This window comes from Zophobas morio, unplaced genomic scaffold (genome assembly GCF_036711695.1).
Source record: "Zophobas morio isolate AGI-343-1 ecotype UQ-CSIRO unplaced genomic scaffold, CSIRO_AGI_Zmor_V1 ptg000054l, whole genome shotgun sequence".
NCBI lineage: Eukaryota > Metazoa > Arthropoda > Insecta > Coleoptera > Tenebrionidae > Zophobas > Zophobas morio.
This window is the reverse complement of record NW_026972159.1, coordinates 612,888-631,086: the sequence shown is the minus strand read 5'-3', so window position 1 is coordinate 631,086 and position 18,199 is coordinate 612,888. Positions and strand designations below refer to the sequence as shown.

Genomic DNA, 18,199 nt, shown 5'->3' with positions numbered 1-18,199 from the left:
AACTAAAAATTGAAAATCTAAAAAATAAAAAAGTCCAAGAATCGAAATACTGAAAAATCCCAAAGCGGAAATATCGAAAAATTGAAAAATAGAAGAAAAATTAAAGAATCAAAAAATTCAAAAATCCCAGAATTGAAATCAATACAAAAATTGAGAAATCAAAAAAGTGAAAAATTTAAAAATTGAAAAAGCAAAAAAAATTTCAAAAAATGAAAAATTTGAAAAATCGAAAAACTGAATAACCAAAAATTTAGAAACGTCAAAGTTGTGAAAAATTGAAAGACCGAAAATATTTACAAATCGACGAGAAAAAAAGAAATCGTAAAACTAAAACATCGGTAAATTGAGAAATCGAAAAATAAAAAAATCAAGAAATAGGAAATGTAGAGAATGAAAAAATTGAAAAAGCCCAAAATTGATATATTGAAAAATTCAAAGCTCGGGAAAACGAAAAATCCAGAATTTTAAATGTTGAAAATTTAGAATATCGAAAAGTTGAAAAATTGAAAAATCCCAAGTTTAATAACGAAAAATTGAAAATCCAAAAAGTAAAAAATCGAGAAATCAGAGAATCCAGGAGTTCAAAAAACCAAATGTCGAAAAGTCGAAATATTAAAAAATTACAAAACTGAAAGAAATATCTAAAAAATTGAGAAATTAAAAATTGGAAAATTGAGACATCTAAAAAGTATAACAGCAAAGTCGTAAAATCGTAAGGTTAAAAAATCGAAAAATTTAAAACTCAAAAACCTGAAAAATCGAAAAATTGAAGAATTGAAGAAGTGAAACATCGAAACTATGGGAAGTCGAAAAATTGAAAATTTAGTATAGAAGAATACACAGTATTCTTTAGACAACACGATACTCTAAAACATGTTTTTAATTTCTCGTAAAGAAATGAGGATTTTGTTATTCGGGAACATTATGTATCAAATCGTCAAAATGTTCAAGAACTTTGTTCACTTCTTCGTTGTAAAGTCCGACCAGATCGTCTAACGAAAGTCGGCTTACAGATAAATCGCTTAGAGACGATATTGGCCTGAGTGCGCTGTGGTCTATAGATCAAACAAGTTCTGAATAAGAAGTAAATCTTACAGCAAATAGTACAACAAAAAAAGTTAAGAGTAGCCCATTTTTCAAGTTTTTTAGTTAGAAGAACACATAATTAACCGCGCCCACCCACCCGCCTCTATTTCAGTGATTAATTTTATCTGCTCTGATTGAACGGTAGAAGATCGAACAGGAATTTAATTAGTTGTTAGAATGAGAAAAGGGTGGGTGGGCGGGGCTAGTACTTGCTAAGATAAGACTCATTTTGGCAGATCTTATATTGGCAACTAACATACCCTCTAAGAAAATAGTATAGGTCTAATATAACTTCAGTCGGCAATTGTTAGTAAATTAAATTAAATTAAATTAAATTAAAACAGTTAGCGATTAGTCTCAAATACACTGTCGTCGAGGGTAGTAATATAATAAATTGAGTAAAAGGTTTAATGTCTTATTAGATTGAGTGAGAATTACCTACTTTCAGGATAAAAGTCACTCTCGCCTTAATTTAGAGAGTTCTAAGATTTTAGTTAATATCTAAATTCGGTGTAATAAATGTGCCGAAACAGCGTAATTTTCCAGCGAGGGTGAAGGTATTTAAAAGTTTCAAAGTTATGAAAATGAGGTGGTTTTTAGTCAAAGAGTCGCCGTCGCCAGGTCCTGATTATACTCAGAACTTTGTTATTCCGGAGCTGTCCGGTCCATTACCTGAAAGACGAGTAGGTGAAATGGAACTTGCTTCTGGAGAGCGTCACGTATAAGACCTGAAACAAGGAAAAGATTCACGGGACACAACGGTGTCAATGGACGTTACACAATGAAAGGATTAAATATCAATTATATGGGGTTGTTCAGGACTTACCACTTACCGATTTTCAAAAATCTGTAGCAGAAAGCTCTCTTAAAAGGTTGCTTCGATACTGTGAGTTTCGAGCGATTATCATTTCTGAGGAAATATTTATTTCAAAGCTTTCGCCTTTGACTACGGGTTCTAAGGATCTTGTTAAAAAAATAAACATTTGTTTTTTTAATGGCAAACTTAAAATTTAGATTCCGTCGGAAAGGTCACGATCAATAGAGTTTGTTCAATTGAAGCTTCAGTATTTAGTTTCGTTATTAAACTTGAACGAAATTATAATCGTCTTTGAGTAAATATTGACTCAAATTAGACGTCTCTGTTTTATTTAAGTTAGATTTTCCCGTAATTTACCGTTTTGCAAGTGGATTATTTTTTTTCTTCGATCATGCCGACGATTCATAATTGTTGCTAGATTCATGAGAAATTAGTTTCAGCGCGATTAATTTAAATTTCCCCGAACACAAATTTCCAGAAAGCCTCGCAGATGTGACTCAGGTAGAAGTTTGAATATTCAATTACCGCAGTCAAATATCACGTTTTCTGGAATACGCGTAAATAATTTAGGTCGTTGTTCCGAAAAAACAATTACGATGTAAAGCTCCCCGAAGTAAATTAAGTTCTGTCATGCGCCTAATTAGATTAATTATCCCCGACTATTAAATATTTAAAAATGTGTTCTTTCGTAGTGGGTCTTCGGGCCTCTGATGCTTTTAGAGTTTTAACTTTGACTCGTGCGCTCCCATCTTGGACATGCTTTTAACGGTCGAAATTGATTTTCTATGAATGAACGTGTTTTGTTGTAAGACGGCGAAGTGTGGCACGTCCGCCTAATTCCTCCCGAAACTGGGTTAGGCGAAAACCGGTGTCCCGAATTTCATCGGCTCGTAAATATTTAGCGACGCACTTGTGCAGTTTGGGTAGTTTCTAGTGCGAAATATTAGCGTCCTCTTTGAGCTACTTTACCTGCAGGAAATTCGCTTGGTTGTAAATATCCCATTATGGTAGAGAATACTTCGAATAACAAGTACTCCTCTTCGAGTCTAAGGTTATGGATGCGCATTTCGTCTCCCTTGGGGACATCCAAGAATTGCAAACCAGAGATTCTTGCAGATATCTTTGTGATATTTTCAAATCTAATTTTCTTATCTTGCGTTCGTGAATTGGGCGCTTGAGCATACGAACTCGTGGGGGAGACTAACGTGAAGCTAATAGATCTGAAAAAACGGAGATATTATCGGCACTTGCGAATAAAAGCGGAGTGCTGGGGAATAAACAGCGCCGTTTCCTGATAGCGGAATATCACTTACGCGAACGTTCAATGCAATGAGACAATGAGACTTAGTAAGAGTGGTGGCCTAAAGACAGATGGACAGATAGACAGACAGACAGACAGACAGACAGACGGAAACGGGAGACCCATTTTTTCGTACCCTAGGGGTCATAAAAGGTCGACAAAATGTAAAAGTACAGAGTCGGCCGACGTACTTGACTTTCACTTACATTTAGCCCTTTTTTCTTAATATGTGTCGCCATCTTTTCACAACAAGAAACTTAAAACATGTTTAAAATGGTAAATTTGTACAGGGAAATATCGATTTTGCAATTGCCCCTTCGCTTACTATCAATAAAAATAATCATCAGAATTGCGATAGGGTGGGTGGGCGGGGCTTATATTTTGACATTTTTTTTCAATAAACACAGCCACATTTTCATAACAAGCAATTTAAAACATGGTTAAAATGGTTTTTGCAAGGAAATATGGATTTTGCAATTATGGGGCACAAATGGATATTTCCTTATACAAATTTTCCATTTTAAACATGTTTTAAGTTTCATGTTGTGAAAAGAAGTGTACACACATTAAAACAAAAAGGCAAAATCTCAGCCCGCCCACCCGCCCTATCTCAATTGTGATGATTTTTTTTATTCGCCGTGAACTAAGGGGGCGGAGCTTAACTGCAAAATACTTATTACTTTACAAACAATTAAAAACATATTTTTGAGTATCGTGTTGTACAAAGGAAACTATGCATATTAAGAAAAAAAGGCAACATATAAGCCCCGCCCACCCGCCCTATCCAAATTATGATGATTTTTTTATTCGTTGTGAATCAAGGGGCGGAGGTTAACTGCAAAATACTTATTTCTTTACAAACAATTAAAACATATTTTTGAGTATCGTGTTGTACAAATAAAAACTATGTATATTAAGAAAAAAAAGACAAAATATAAGCCCCGCCCACCCACCCTATCCCAATTGTGATGATTTTTCTTATTCGTTGTGAATCAAAGGGGCGGAAATTAACTGCAAAATACTTATTTCTTTACAAGAAATTAAAAACATGTATTGAGTATCGTGTTGTTCGGAGACTACTGTGAATATTAAGAGAAAAAGGCAAAATATTAACCCCGCCCACCCACCCCATGTCAATTGTGGAACTAATAATATAAGTTATTGCTTGTTCAACATCGATAATACTGAACGAACTCAATTCATGCTTAAAAACAATTAATTCATTGACACAATGACAACAGGAAGTAAAGTGGGGTGACAGTTCTAGCAATTACAGGCAAACTTTGATACCAACTGAAATACTAAAGGTTGATAATATTGTAAATATTAATTCAAGACAACTGGCATTTGCCTTCTCTTTAAAGAAAATCAAAAACCTGAAAAATCGGAAAATGGCAAAGTCAAAAAGTCGAAAAATCAAAAATTGAGAAAACGAAGTCAGAAAATCCATAAATCTACAAATCGAAATATTGAAGAGCCAAAAATTGAAAAATCTGAAGATTGAAAAATGGAATATCGAAAATTGAAAAATTGACGAAATGAAAAATTGATAATATCGAGACATTGTAAAGTTAAAATACCGAATAACTGAAAAATCGACAAATACAATATCTACACATGAAAAAAGAAAAGTCTAAAACTTTAATGAAAACGTTGGAAAATTTCAAAATTGAAATATCGAGAAATCGAAAAATTGAAAAGACGAAACAGAAAAATCGAAAAATCCAGAAATTAAAATATCGAAAAGTCGATAAAATCAAGAATCGAAAAATCGTAAAGGTGAAAAGTGAAAAGTGGAAAAGTCAAGAACTCAAAAATGGAAAAACTGAAAAATCGTAAAACTAAAATATCGAAAAATTGAGTAATTGAAAAATTGCAAATTGAAAAAATGAATAGGAAACAAAAAATTGAAAAGTCGAATATTTAAAATATCGAAAAATTGAAAAATCGAAAACGTGAACAGTGGAAAAGTAGACAAATCGAAACATAAAAATCGACAAATCGGAAAATCTAAAACTTAAAAATGGTAGAATTGAAAAATTCCAAAAATGAAATATCGAGAAATTGAAATTTTGGAAAAACGAAATTCGAAAAACTGAAAAATTGAGAAATAGAAACATAGAATCGGGTTACGATGAATAAAAAAATCATCAGAATTGAGAGAGGGCGGGTGGGCGGGGATTATATTTTGTCTTTTTTTTCTTAATATACACAGCCAACTTTTCATAACAAGCAACTTAAAACATGGTTAAAGTGGTTTTTGCAAGAAAACATGGATTTTGCAATTATGGGGCGGAGCCTATTGCAAAATCGATATTTCCTTCTACAAATTTTCCATTTTAAACATGTTTTAACTTTGTTGCCAAAAAAAGTCTACATATACTAAAACAAAAAGGCAAAATCTAAACCCGCCCACCCACCCTATCTCAAGTGATGATTTTTTTATTCGTCGTGAACCAAGGGAACGAGGCTTAACTGCAAAATAAGAATAAGAACAAATTAAAAATGAGTATTGTGTTGTTCAAAGATTATTATTTATATTCAGAAAGAAATGCAGAATGTAAACCCCGCCCACCCACCCCATCTCAATTAGGATCTTTTTTAATTTTTACAAACTTAAAACACGTTTAAAAGGGTGCATTTTTGTAAGGAAATATGGAATTAGGCTCCGCCCCTAGATCTGCCAACGAATGAACACTTCATTACTATTTGGATCAGGGCAGGTATAGGTGGGGCTTAATATTTAGCTTCAATTTTTTCTTAATACACACAGTATTCTTTGAACATGATACTCAAAAACATATTTTTAATTTCTCCTAGAGAAATCACTTTTTCATTTTGTCAAATTTTCGATTTGCAATTTCTCCTTATAGTTTTTCATTTTCTTTTTTTTACAGTTTTTTGATTTTTTAATGTTACGATTTTATAATTTTTTGTTTTTCTTCCTCAAATTCTTCAATTTTTTTATTTTTGCAATTTTTCAATTGGTAATTTTACGACATGAAACTCTTCGATCTTTCATTTTTAAATTTTTCGTTTTGGATATTTCAACTTTTAAATTTTGCAATTTTTTAATTTGCAGTTTCATGAATTTTCAATTTTTAATTTTTCAGTGTTACAATTGTCCAATTTTTCGTTTCTTCAATTTTTCGGTTTGCAATTTTTCCTTTCGGTTAATATATTTTTTTTTCTATTTTTGTTTTTTCAATGATCTGATTTTATGATTTTTCTTTTTTTTAACTGTGAAATATTTCAATTTTTGGATTTTTTAATTTTTCATTTTTTCAGTTTTAGATGTTTCAATTTCTCGGTTTTTAATTTTTTCGTTTCTTCAATTTTTGATTTGCAATTTCTCTAGTTTTCATTTTATATGAGTAATAATTACAATTTTTAAAATTTCCCACTTTTTCAATTTTACGAATCTAGAATTTTTCCAGTTTTCATTTATTCGATTTTTCAGATTTTCGAATTTTAATTTTCTCGATATTTATTTTTCAATTTTTTTATTTTTTCGTGTCACAGTTTTTCGACTTTACAATTTTGCCGATTTTATAATTTTCTATTTTACAATTTTTGGGTTTTCCAATTTTTCGTTTTGTTTTTTCTTTCCAATTGTTTGATTCATAATTTTTTTCGTTTCTTAAGTCTTCGAATTAAAATGTTTCGATTCTCCACTTGTTGGTTTGTACAATTTTTCATAACTATAATTTTGAAAATTTTGTCACCTTTTCAATTTTACGAATTTTTCAATTTTTTGATTTTTTAGTGTTACAGTTTTTCGACTTCAGAATTTTGCCGATGTTATAATGTTTAGATATTACCATCCAATTTCTTGATTCCATTCGTGTTTTTTTTAAATTTTTCGATTTATTAATTTTTTCCATTTTTAAGTTTTTCGATTTTTAGTATTTCAGTGTTTGAATTTTTCGTTTCTTTAGTTCTTCGATTAGCAATTTTTCGATTTTTCACTTCAATTTTTTTCAATTTTTTAGTTTTTTGATATTTAATGCTTCGATTTTTCAAGTTTTCGAATAAAAAAAAATGGAAAAATTGCAAAATTGTAAAACTGAAAAATCAGAAATGAAAAAATGTAAAAGTATATAATGAAAACTTTGTAAAACGTAAAATTCAAGAGACGAAAAATTGAAAAATCGAAAGATTAAAATTTGAGAAACTTAAAAATCAAAACAGTGCACAATTGGAAAAAACGAAAATCACAATTAAGATAGGGCGGGAGGGCGGGGCTACATTTTGTCTATTTTTTTCTTAGTATGTGTAAACTTATTTCGACAACAAGAAACTTAAAACATGTTTAAAATGGTAAATTTGTATAGGGAAATATCGATTTTGCAATTGCCCCTCCGCTTACCATGAATAAAAATAATCATCAGAATTGCGATAGGGTGGGTGGGCGGATCTTATATTTTGACATTTTTTTTCAATATACACAGCCACATTTTCATAACAAGCAATTTAAAATATGGTTAAAATGGGTTTTGCAACGAAATATGGATTAATTGCATAAATGGATATTTTCTTATACAAATTTTCCATGTTTTAAGTTTCTTGTTGTGGAAAGAAGTCTACACATATTAAAACGAAAAGGAAAAATGTAAGCCCGCCCACCCGCCCCATCTCGATTGTGGTGATTTTTTTATTCACCGTGAATCAAGAGGGCGAAAAAGTGCAAAATACTTGTTTCGTTACAAGAAATTAAAAACATGAACAAGAATACTATGAATATTAAGAGAAAAAGGCAAAATATTAACCCCGCCCACCCACCCTATCTCATTTGTGGAACTAATAATATAAGTTGTTGCTTGTTCAACATCGACATTGACACAATGACAACAGGAAGTAAAGTGGGGTGAAGTTAGAAAATCCATAAATCTACAAATCGAAATATGAAAATATTAAAAAATCGCAAAATAGAAATATCGTAAAATTCAGAAATCGAAAAACTGAACCAAAAATTGAAAAATCTATAGAGTGAAAAATAGAACCATTTAAAGTCGAAAAATTGACGAAATGAAAAAAGAAAAATATAAAACTCAAATGGAAAAGTTGGAAAATCCCAAAACTAAAATAACAAGAAATGGAAACATTGAAAAGTCGAAAAATAAAAAAAATGAAAAAGAGTCGAAAAATGGATAAATCTAGAAATCGCAACATGGAAAAACCGAGAAATCAAAAATTTAACAAATGGAAAATTTGAAAAATCCCAAACCCGAACAGTCGAAGGACTGTGATACTGAGAAATCGAAAGATCGAAAAATCCCGAAATTAAAATATCGAAAAGTTGAAAAAATCACAAATCTAAATCTAAATAATGCAAGAATCGCAAAAATAAAAAGCTGAAAAGTGGAAAAGTCGGGATGTCAAAAAATAAAAAAATCGAAAAAGGGAGAAATCAAAGTCGAAAAATCGATAAATCAAGAAATCGAAACATGAAAAAATGGAAAAATCAAAAATTGTAAAAATAGAAAAACTGAACAATCGCAAAAGTGGAATATCGAAAAAATTAATAAATGAATTTAGTGGAAAAGTCAAAAATCGAAAAATTGAAATTCTGGAAAAACCAAAAATCGAAAAATTGTAAAATTGACAAATCGAAATATAGAAAGATCGAAAATTCAAAAATTAAATTTAAAAGTGGAAAATCTGAGAATTCATTTCTAGAAATAGATAAATCGAGCAATCGAACCGTGAAAATAATCGAAGAATCGCAAAACTGAAATTTCGAAAAACTGAGAAATCGAGACATCGAAAAAATGAAAGATCGAAAAATTCAAAAATTAAAATAACGAAAAATCGAAAAGATAAGGAATCGAAAATTTTAATAATCGAAAAATCCTAAAGAGGAGAAGGCGAAAAGTTCAAAAGTAGAATAATAAAAAAAACGAAAAAGCGACAACCGAAGTCGAAAAATTGAAAAATCGAGACATTGTAAAGTCGAATATTTAAAATATCGAATAATTGAAAAATCAAAGAAAAGTTGGAAAATCCCAAAACTGAAATATAGGGAAATCGAAAAATTGAAAAGTCGAAACATAGAAAGATCGAAAAATCCAGAAATTAAAATATCGAATAGTCAAAAAAATCAAGAATCGAAATACTGAATAATCGAAAAATCGTAAAGGTGAAAAGTTGAAAAGTGGAAAAGTCAAGAACTCAAAAATGGAAAAAGTGAAAAATCGTAAAACTGGAATATAGAAAAATTGCAAATTGAAAAAATGAATAGTTGAATTAATGGAAAAGTCAAAGATCGAAAAATAAAGAAACCCAAAACCGGGAGATTGAAAGATCGAGAACTCGAAATAGGTAACAAAAATTGAAAAATCGAATATTTAAAATATCGAAAAATTGAAAAATCGGAAAACCTAAACAGTGGAAAAGTAGACAAATCGAAACATAAAAATCGACAAATCGGACAATCTAAAACTTAAAAATGGTAGAATTGAAAAATTCCAAAAGTGACATATCGAGAAACTGAAATTTTGGAAAAACGAAAGGTCGAAAAATTGAAAAATTGAGATATCGGAACATAGGGTTACGATGAATAAAAAAAATCATCAGAATTGAGAGAGGGTGGGTGGGCGGGGATTATATTTTGCCTTTTTTTTCCTTAATATACACAGCCAACTTTTCATAACAAGCAACTTAAAACATGCTTAAAGTGTTTTTTGCAAGAAAACATGGATTTTGCAACTTTGGGGTGGAGCCTATTGCAAAATTGATATACTCTTATACAAATTTTCCATTTTAAACATGTTTTAAGTTTCATGTAGTGAAAAGAAATCTACACATTTTAAAACAAAAAAGTAAAATGTAAGACCGCCCACCCACCCTATCCCAATTGTGATGATTTTTTTTATTCGCCGTGAACCAAGGGAACGGAGCTTAACTGCAAAATACTTATTTCTTTGCAAGAAATAAAAAATGAGTATCGTGTTGTTTAAAGAATACTATGTAAATTAAGAAAAACAGGCAAAATATAAACCCCCCCACCCACCCAATCTCAATTGTGATGTTTCTTTTTATTCCTAGAAACTTAAAACACGTTTAAATTGGTACATTTTTGTAAGGAAATATGGATTTTGGAATTAGACTCCGCCCCTAGATCTGTCAACGAATGAAAACTTCATTACTATTTGGATGAGGGCAGGTATGGGTGGGGCTTAATATTTAGCTTCATTTTCTCCTACAGAAATCAGGATTTTGGAGTTCAACTTCGTCCCCTTTTCATTTTGTCAAATTTTCGATATCCAATTTCTCGTTAGAGTTTTTCATTTTCTTTTTTACAGTTTTTCGATTTTTTAATGTTCCGATTTTATAATTTTTTGTTTTTTCTCCTTCAAATTCTTCAATTTTTTTGTTTTTGCAATTTTTCAATTGGTAATTTTACGACATGAAACTCAAACTCTTCGATTTTTCATTTTTAAATTTTTCGTTTTTGTATAATTCAACTTTAACATTTTGCAATTTTTTGATTTGCAGTTTCATGAATTGTCAATTTTTAATTTTTCAGTGTTACCATTGTCCAATTATTCGTTTCTTCAATTTTTCGGTTTGCAATTTTTCCTTTCGGTTATTATTTTTTTTATTTTTTTCTATTTTTGTTTTTTCAATGATCTCATTTTATGATTTTTCTTTTTTTTTAACTGTGAAATGTTTCAATTTTTGGATTTTTTAATTTTTCATTTTTTCAATTTTAGATGTTTCAGTTTCTCGGTTTTTAATTTTTTCGTTTCTTCAATTTTTGATTTGCAATTCCTCTAATTTTCATTTTAGATGAGTAATAATTACAATTTTTAAATTTTATCACTTTTCCCATTTTACGAAGCTAGAATTTTTCCATTTTTTTTCCAATTTTTTGGTTTGTTTTTTCTTTCCAATTGTTTGATTCATAAATTTTTTCGTTTCTTAAGTCTTCGAATTAAAATGTTTCGATTTTCCACTTGTCGGTTTGTACAATTTTTCATAATTATAATTTTGAAAATTTTGTCACTTTTTCAATTTTACGAATTTTTCAATTGTTCGATTTTTTAGTGTTACAGATTTTCGACTTCACAATTTTGCCGATGTTATAATGTTTAGATATTACGATTTTTTGGTTTTCCAATTTTTTAATTCCAATCGTGTTTTTTCTCAATTTTTCGATTTATTAATTTTTTCCATTTTTAAGTTTTTCGATTTTTAGTATGTCAATGTTTGAATTTTTCGTTTCTTTCGATTAGCAATTTTTCCATATTTCACTTTTTCGTTTTTGCAATTTTTCGTAGATACTTTAAGTTTTTTTTTTTCAATTTTTTTTAATTTTTTAGTTTTTCGATATTTAATGTTTCGATTTTTCAAGTTTTCGAATCAAAAAAATGGAAAAATTGCACAATTGAAAAACTGAAAAATCAGAAATGAAAAAATGTAAAAGTATATAACGAAAACTTTGAAAAACGTAAAACTCAAGAGACGAAAAATCGAAAAATCGAAACATTAAAATTTGAGAAACTTAAAAATCAAAAAAGTGCACAATCGAAAAACCGAAAATCACAATTAAGTTAGGGCGGGTGGGCGGGGCTACATTTTGCCTTTTTTTTCTTAGTATGTGTAAACTTATTTCGACAACAAGAAACTTAAAACATGTTTAAAATGGTAAATTTGTATAGGGAAATATCGATTTTGCAATTGCCCCTCCACTTACTATGAATAAAAATAATCATCAGAATTGCGATAGGGTGGGTGGGCGGGGCTTATATTTTGACTTTTTTTTTCAATATACACACCCATATTTTCATAACAAGCAATTTAAAACATGGTTAAAGTGGGTTTTGCAACGAAATATGGATTAATTGCACAAATGGATATTTCCTTATACAAATTTTCCATTTTAAACATGTTTTAAGTTTCTTGTTGTGGAAAGAAGTCTACACATATTAAAACGAAAAGGAAAAATGTAAGCCCGCCCACCCACCCCATCTCGATTGTGGTGATTTTTTTTATTCGCCGTGAATCAAGAGGGCGAAACTTAACTGCAAAATACTTATTGCTGTACAAGACATTAAAAACATGTTTTGAGTATCGTGTCGTTCGAAGAATACTATGAATATTAAGAGAAAAAGGCAAAATATTAACCCCGCCCACCCACCCTATCTCATTTGTGGAACTAATAATATAAGTTGTTGCTTGTTCAACATCGACAAAACTGAACGAACTCAATTCATGCTTAAAAACAATTGATTCATTGACACAATGACAACAGGAAGTAAAGTGGGGTGAAGTCAGAAAATCCATAAATCTACAAATCGAAATATGAAAATATTAAAAAATCGCAAAATAGAAATATCGTAAAATTCAGAAATCGAAAAACTGAACCAAAAATTGAAAAATCTATAGAGGGAAAAATAGAACCATTTAAAGTCGAAAAATTGACGAAATGAAAAAAAGAAAAATATAAAACTCAAATGGAAAAGTTGGAAAATTCCAAAACTAAAATAACAAGAAATGGAAAAATTGAAAAGTCGAAAAATAAAAAAAATGAAAAAGAGTCGAAAAATGGATAAATCTAGAAATCGCAACATGGAAAAACCGAGAAATCAAAAATTTAACAAATGGAAAATTTGAAAAATCCCAAACCCGAACAGTCGAAGGACTGTGATACTGAGAAATCGAGACATAGAAAGATCGAAAAATCCCTAAATTAAAATATCGAAAAGTCGAAAAAATCACGAATCGAAAATCTAAATAATGCAAAAATCGCAAAAATAAAAAGCTGTAAAGTGGAAAAGTCGGGAAGTCAAAAAATAAAAAAATCGAAAAAGGGAGAAATCGAAGTCGAAAAATCGATAAATCAAGAAATCGAAACATGAAAAAATGGAAAAATCAAAAATTTTAAAAATAGAAAAACTGAACAATCGCAAAAGTGGAATATCGACAAAATTAATAAATGAATTTAGTGGAAAAGTCAAAAATCGAAAAATTGAAATTCTGGAAAAACCAAAAATCGAAAAATTGTAAAATTGACAAATCGAAATATAGAAAGATCGAAAATTCAAAAATTAAATTTAAAAGTGGAAAATCTGAGAATTCATTTCTAGAAATAGATAAATCGAGCAATCGAACCGTGAAAATAATCGAAGAATCGCAAAACTGAAATTTCGAAAAACTGAGAATTCGAGACATCGAAAAATGAAAGATCGAAAAATTCAAAAATTAAAATAACGAAAAATCGAAAAGATAAGGAATCGAAAATTTTAATAATCGAAAAATCCTAAAGAGGAGAAGGCGAAAAGTTCAAAAGTAGAACAATAAAAAAATCGAAAATGCGACAACCGAAGTCGAAAAATCGATAAATTGACGAAATGAAAAATTGAAAAATCGAGACACTGTAAAGTCGAATATTTAAAATATCGAATAATTGAAAAATCAAAGAAAAGTTGGAAAATTCCAAAACTGAAATATAGGGAAATCAAAAAATTGAAAAGTCGAAACATAGAAAGATCGAAAATCTAAATAATCGAAAAATTGAGTAATTGAAAAATTGAAAATTGAAAAAATGAATAGTTGAATTAATGGAAAAGTCAAAAATCGAAAAATAAAGAAACCCAAAATCGGGAGATTGAAAGATCGAGAACTCGAAATAGGTAACAAAAAATTGAAAAATCGTATATTTAAAATATCGAAAAATTGAAAAATCGGAAACTTGAACAGTGGAAAAGCAGAAAAAATCGAAACATAAAAATCGACAAATCGAAAAATCTAAAACTTAAAAATGGTAGAACTAAAAAATTCCAAAACTGAAATATGGAGAAACTGAAATTTTGGAAAAACGAAAAGTCGAAAAATTGAAAAATTGAGAAATCGAAACATGGAAAGATCCCACTCGGGTTACGATGAATAAAAAAAAAATCATCAGAATTGAGAGAGGGCGGGTGGGCGGGGATTATATTTTGCCTTTTTTTTCTTAATATACACAGCCAACTTTTCATAACAAGAAACTTAAAACATGGTTAAAATGGTTTTTGCAAGAAAACATGGATTTTGCAATTATGGGGCGGGGCCTATTACAAAATCAATATTTCCTTATATAAATTTTCCATTTTAAACATTTTAAATTTCATGTTGCGAAAAGAAGTCTACATATACTAAAATAAAAAGGCAAAATCTAAAATTTTTCGTTTTTATTTTTAATTTTTCAGTGTTACCATTGTCCAATTTTTCGTTTCTTCAATTTTTCGGTTTACAATTTTTCCTTTTGGTTATTTTTTTAATTTTTTTCTATTTTTGCTTTTTCAATGTTCTGATTTTATGATTTTTCTTTTTTTTAACTGTGAAATGTTTAAAATTTTGGATTTTTTAATTTTTCATTTTTTCAATTTTAGATGTTTCAGGTTCTCGGTTTTTAATTTTTTCGTTTCTTCAATTTTTGATTTGCAATTTCTCTAATTTTTATTTTAAATGAGTAATAATTACAATTTTTAAAATTTCCCACTTTTTCAATTTTACGAATCTAGAATTTTTCCATTTTTCATTTATTCGATTTTTCAGATTTTCGATTTTTAATTTTCTCGATATTTATTTTTCAATTTTTTGATATTTTCGTGTTACAGTTTTTCGACTTTCCAATTTTGCCGATTTTATAATGTTTAGATATTACGATTTATAGGGTTTTCCAATTTTTTGATTCCATTCGTGTTTTTTTCAATTTTTCGATTTATTAATTTTTTCCATTTTTAAGTTTTTCGATTTTTAGTATTTCAATGTTTTAATTTTTCGTTTCTTCAGTTCTTTGCTTAGCAATTTTTCCATATTTCACTTTTTCGTTTTTGCAATTTTTCGTAGATACTTTAAGTTTTTTGTTTTTTCAATTTTTTCAATTTTTTAGTTTTTCGATATTTAATGTTTAGATTTTTCAAGTTTATGAATAAAAAAAATGGAAAAATTGCAAAATTGTAAAACTGAAAAATCAGAAATAAAAAAATGTAAATCTATATAATGAAAACATTGAAAAACGTAAAACTCAAGAGACGAAAAATTGAAAAAACGAAAATCACATTAAGTTAGGGCGGGTGGGCGGGGCTACAGTTTGCTTTTTTAAACTTAAAACATGTCTAAAATGGTAAATATCTATAGGGTAATATAGATTTTGCAATTACGCTCCGCCCCTCGGTCTCACAACGAATGAAAAATTCATCGCGATTAAGATTGAGACGGATGGGTGGGGCTTCTCTTTTGGCTTTAGTCTTCTTTGTATAATGCGATTACTTAAAAACATATTTCACATAGTCATTTCTGGTAGAAAAATAAGGATTTTAAAATTAAGCTCCGCCACTCGGCTTACGATGAATAAAAAAAATCATCACAATTGAAAGAGGTGGGCGGGGTTTATATTTTGTTTTTTTTTCTTAACATTCACAGCCATCTTTTCATTACAAGAAACTTTAAACATGGTTAAAATGCTTTTTTCAAGAAAACATGGATTTTGCAATTATGGGGCGGAGCTCATTGCAAAATCGACATTTCCTTATACAAATTTTCCATCGCAAACATCTTTTTAAGTTTCATGTTGTGAAAAGAAGTCTGCACATATTAAAACAAAAAGGCGAAATGTAAGCCCGCCCACCCGCCCTGTCTCAATTGTGACGATTGTTTTTTATTCGCCGTGAACTAAGGGGGCGGAGCTTAACTGGAAATTACTTATTTCTTTACAAAGAAATTAAAAATGAGTATTGTGTTGTTCAAAGAATACCATGTATATTCAGAAAGAAAGGCAAAATATAAACCCTACCCACCCACCCAATCTCGATTGTGATGTTTTTTTTAATTCTTAGAAACTCAAAACACGTTCAAAATGGTAAAATTTTCTAAGGAAATATGGATTTTGCAGTTAAGTTTCGCCCTCTTGACTCACGACGAATAGAAAAAATCATCACAATTGAGACAGGGCGGGTGGGCGGGCTTACATTTTGCCTGTTTTCTTAGTATGTGTTGACTTATTTCGACAACAAGAAACTTAAAACATATCTAAAATGGGAAATTGTTGTAACAGTAACGTTGCTAAGGTCATATAAAAAAATATTCAAGAAATAATTCCAAATCTGACAAAAATCTACGAAGAATTTTCTGCAGAGGGCATAATTTATGAAATTTTACGACCGGGGTTAGTACGGTTAAAATTAACGCGGGTGAGCAATTAATCAGTCGGGGTTCAACATTTGCAGGACACTCGGTCTCAATTGATTAGTTCAAGGTTGTTTTCTGGCCACTAGAAACCTCTTTATTTGATAAAAATAGCATATGCAACCAACATTACAACAAAACCGAAAACAGCACGTGTGTAACCAGCGATTAAAAGACCATAATTACGAGCTCATTTTTTTTTTTTTGGAAAGATGTGTGCCACAGAACCCCAAATATGTCTAGAATCATTGTTATCTGTTCGTTCTAACCTCACTTTTTTGACACTTAAATTAAACGCAGACATCCATTTCAATGATAAAGCCAGTCAACAAGTAACTTGAGAGGTTTTGTTTGATTGCTTATTAACACATTTATTTAAACAAACACTCGCTATCACTTATCTTTCCGAGATAATTCTTCATCCCGTCTCGCTTAGTTACCATGTACACCATCGCAGTGATCGGAGCTGGGGTAATCGGCCTCCCAGCCGCCCTGGCCATTCAGAAAGAATTCGGCCCGAAAGCTAAGGTCACCATTTTCACCGATAAATTAAGCCCCGATACAACGGGCGACGTCGCCGCAGGATTATGGTCCCCGCATATCCTGCAAAACACGCCGCAGGAGAAAGTCCTGCAGTGGGCGAAGGGCACCTATGATTACGTCCTGGGTCTGTGGAAGCGGGGTGAGGCCAAAGCCGCTGGGGTTTGTCTCCAGGCCGTGGTGCATCTGTCCGACGAAAAAGACTTCGCGATTCCCGATTGGGTGAAAAGTTCGTTGGGGTACAGCGAAATGGGTACTAACCAGGTGAAAGAGTACAGCGACAAGTACGCGAAGAAGTTCACCGGAGGGTACACCTTTGTGTCCTTGACATGGGAGGCGTCGAAGTTCTTACCATATTTGGAAAAACAGTTTGTGGCGAATGGGGGCGAAGTGAGGGTTAAAAAGGTACAAAGTTTTGAAGATGTGGCTCAGTTTGACGTGGTGGTTAATTGTACGGGTTTGAACTCGAGGTATTTGGTACCGGATGGGTTGGTACGACCCGTGAGGGGTCAAGTTGCGAGGGTTCAGGCTCCTTGGCAGTTTCATTGTTTCGGGGTGGATGACGACGGGGAGAATCACTACGTAATTCCTAATCAGGAGTGTGTGATTTTGGGTGGTACCCACCAAGAGGATGATTACAGTACCGTGGTGTCTGACGTCGACAAGAAATTCATTTTTGATGGGTGTGTCAAGTATATTCCGTCTTTGAAACACGCTCCAGTTTGGAAACACCAAGCTGGTTTGAGACCAAGTCGCGACCAAGTTCGTTTGGAGGTGGAACGGAGGAATATCGGAGGGAAAGAAGTGAAAATTGTCCATAATTATGGGCATGGGGGGAGCGGCGTGACGTTATCCATCGGGTGCGCGGAAGAAGCTGCCCAGTTGGTTAAAGAAGCTCTGAAATTGTTTAGTAAGCTCTAACTTGTAGCGTGTTGAATAAAAAAATGTTATTGGTCTCGGTGGTTTAGTGAACGCATAAACCCGATTACGAAAATACATATTTATTTGCAATTAATATTAAAAGAGGGAAGTTGAGTACTTTGGGATTATGATAATCCTTAATGAGAACAGGACTTTCCGGAATATTTCAGGAGATAATGTTTATAATCACCTTTCTAACTTCGCGCTAATTAAAGGGAACATTACAGAACCCGTTTAAATTTTATTTCTTTTGTGGTGTTAAAACCACTTTGGGTGAAGTTTTAAAATTTTATTAATCTGGGGGTTAACGAAGCGGCACATGAAACGAGAGGACCGTACGCAATTTACGGGCTATTTAAAAG

At 31.0% G+C, this 18,199-nt stretch overlaps 2 protein-coding genes across 2 annotated transcripts in view; one reads left to right on the top strand and one right to left on the bottom strand.

Moving 5' to 3' along the window:
* The window catches only part of Prom (prominin), a 115,467-nt gene that overhangs the window by 66,656 nt on the left and 30,612 nt on the right, over positions 1 to 18,199 (bottom strand). Inside the window, exons 7-8 of the mRNA XM_064074524.1 lie at positions 2,873 to 3,123; positions 1,759 to 1,814 (exon numbers count right to left, since the gene is read on the bottom strand). Of these exons, the coding sequence (XP_063930594.1) occupies positions 1,759 to 1,814; positions 2,873 to 3,123 (307 nt within the window). The remainder of the gene's footprint in view (positions 1 to 1,758; positions 1,815 to 2,872; positions 3,124 to 18,199) is intronic.
* On the top strand, positions 16,680 to 17,871 carry LOC135142814 (D-aspartate oxidase-like). Its single transcript, XM_064074571.1, has one exon. It carries the CDS (start codon positions 16,818 to 16,820, stop codon positions 17,835 to 17,837), a length of 1,020 nt encoding a protein of 339 aa, XP_063930641.1. The 5' UTR covers positions 16,680 to 16,817; the 3' UTR covers positions 17,838 to 17,871.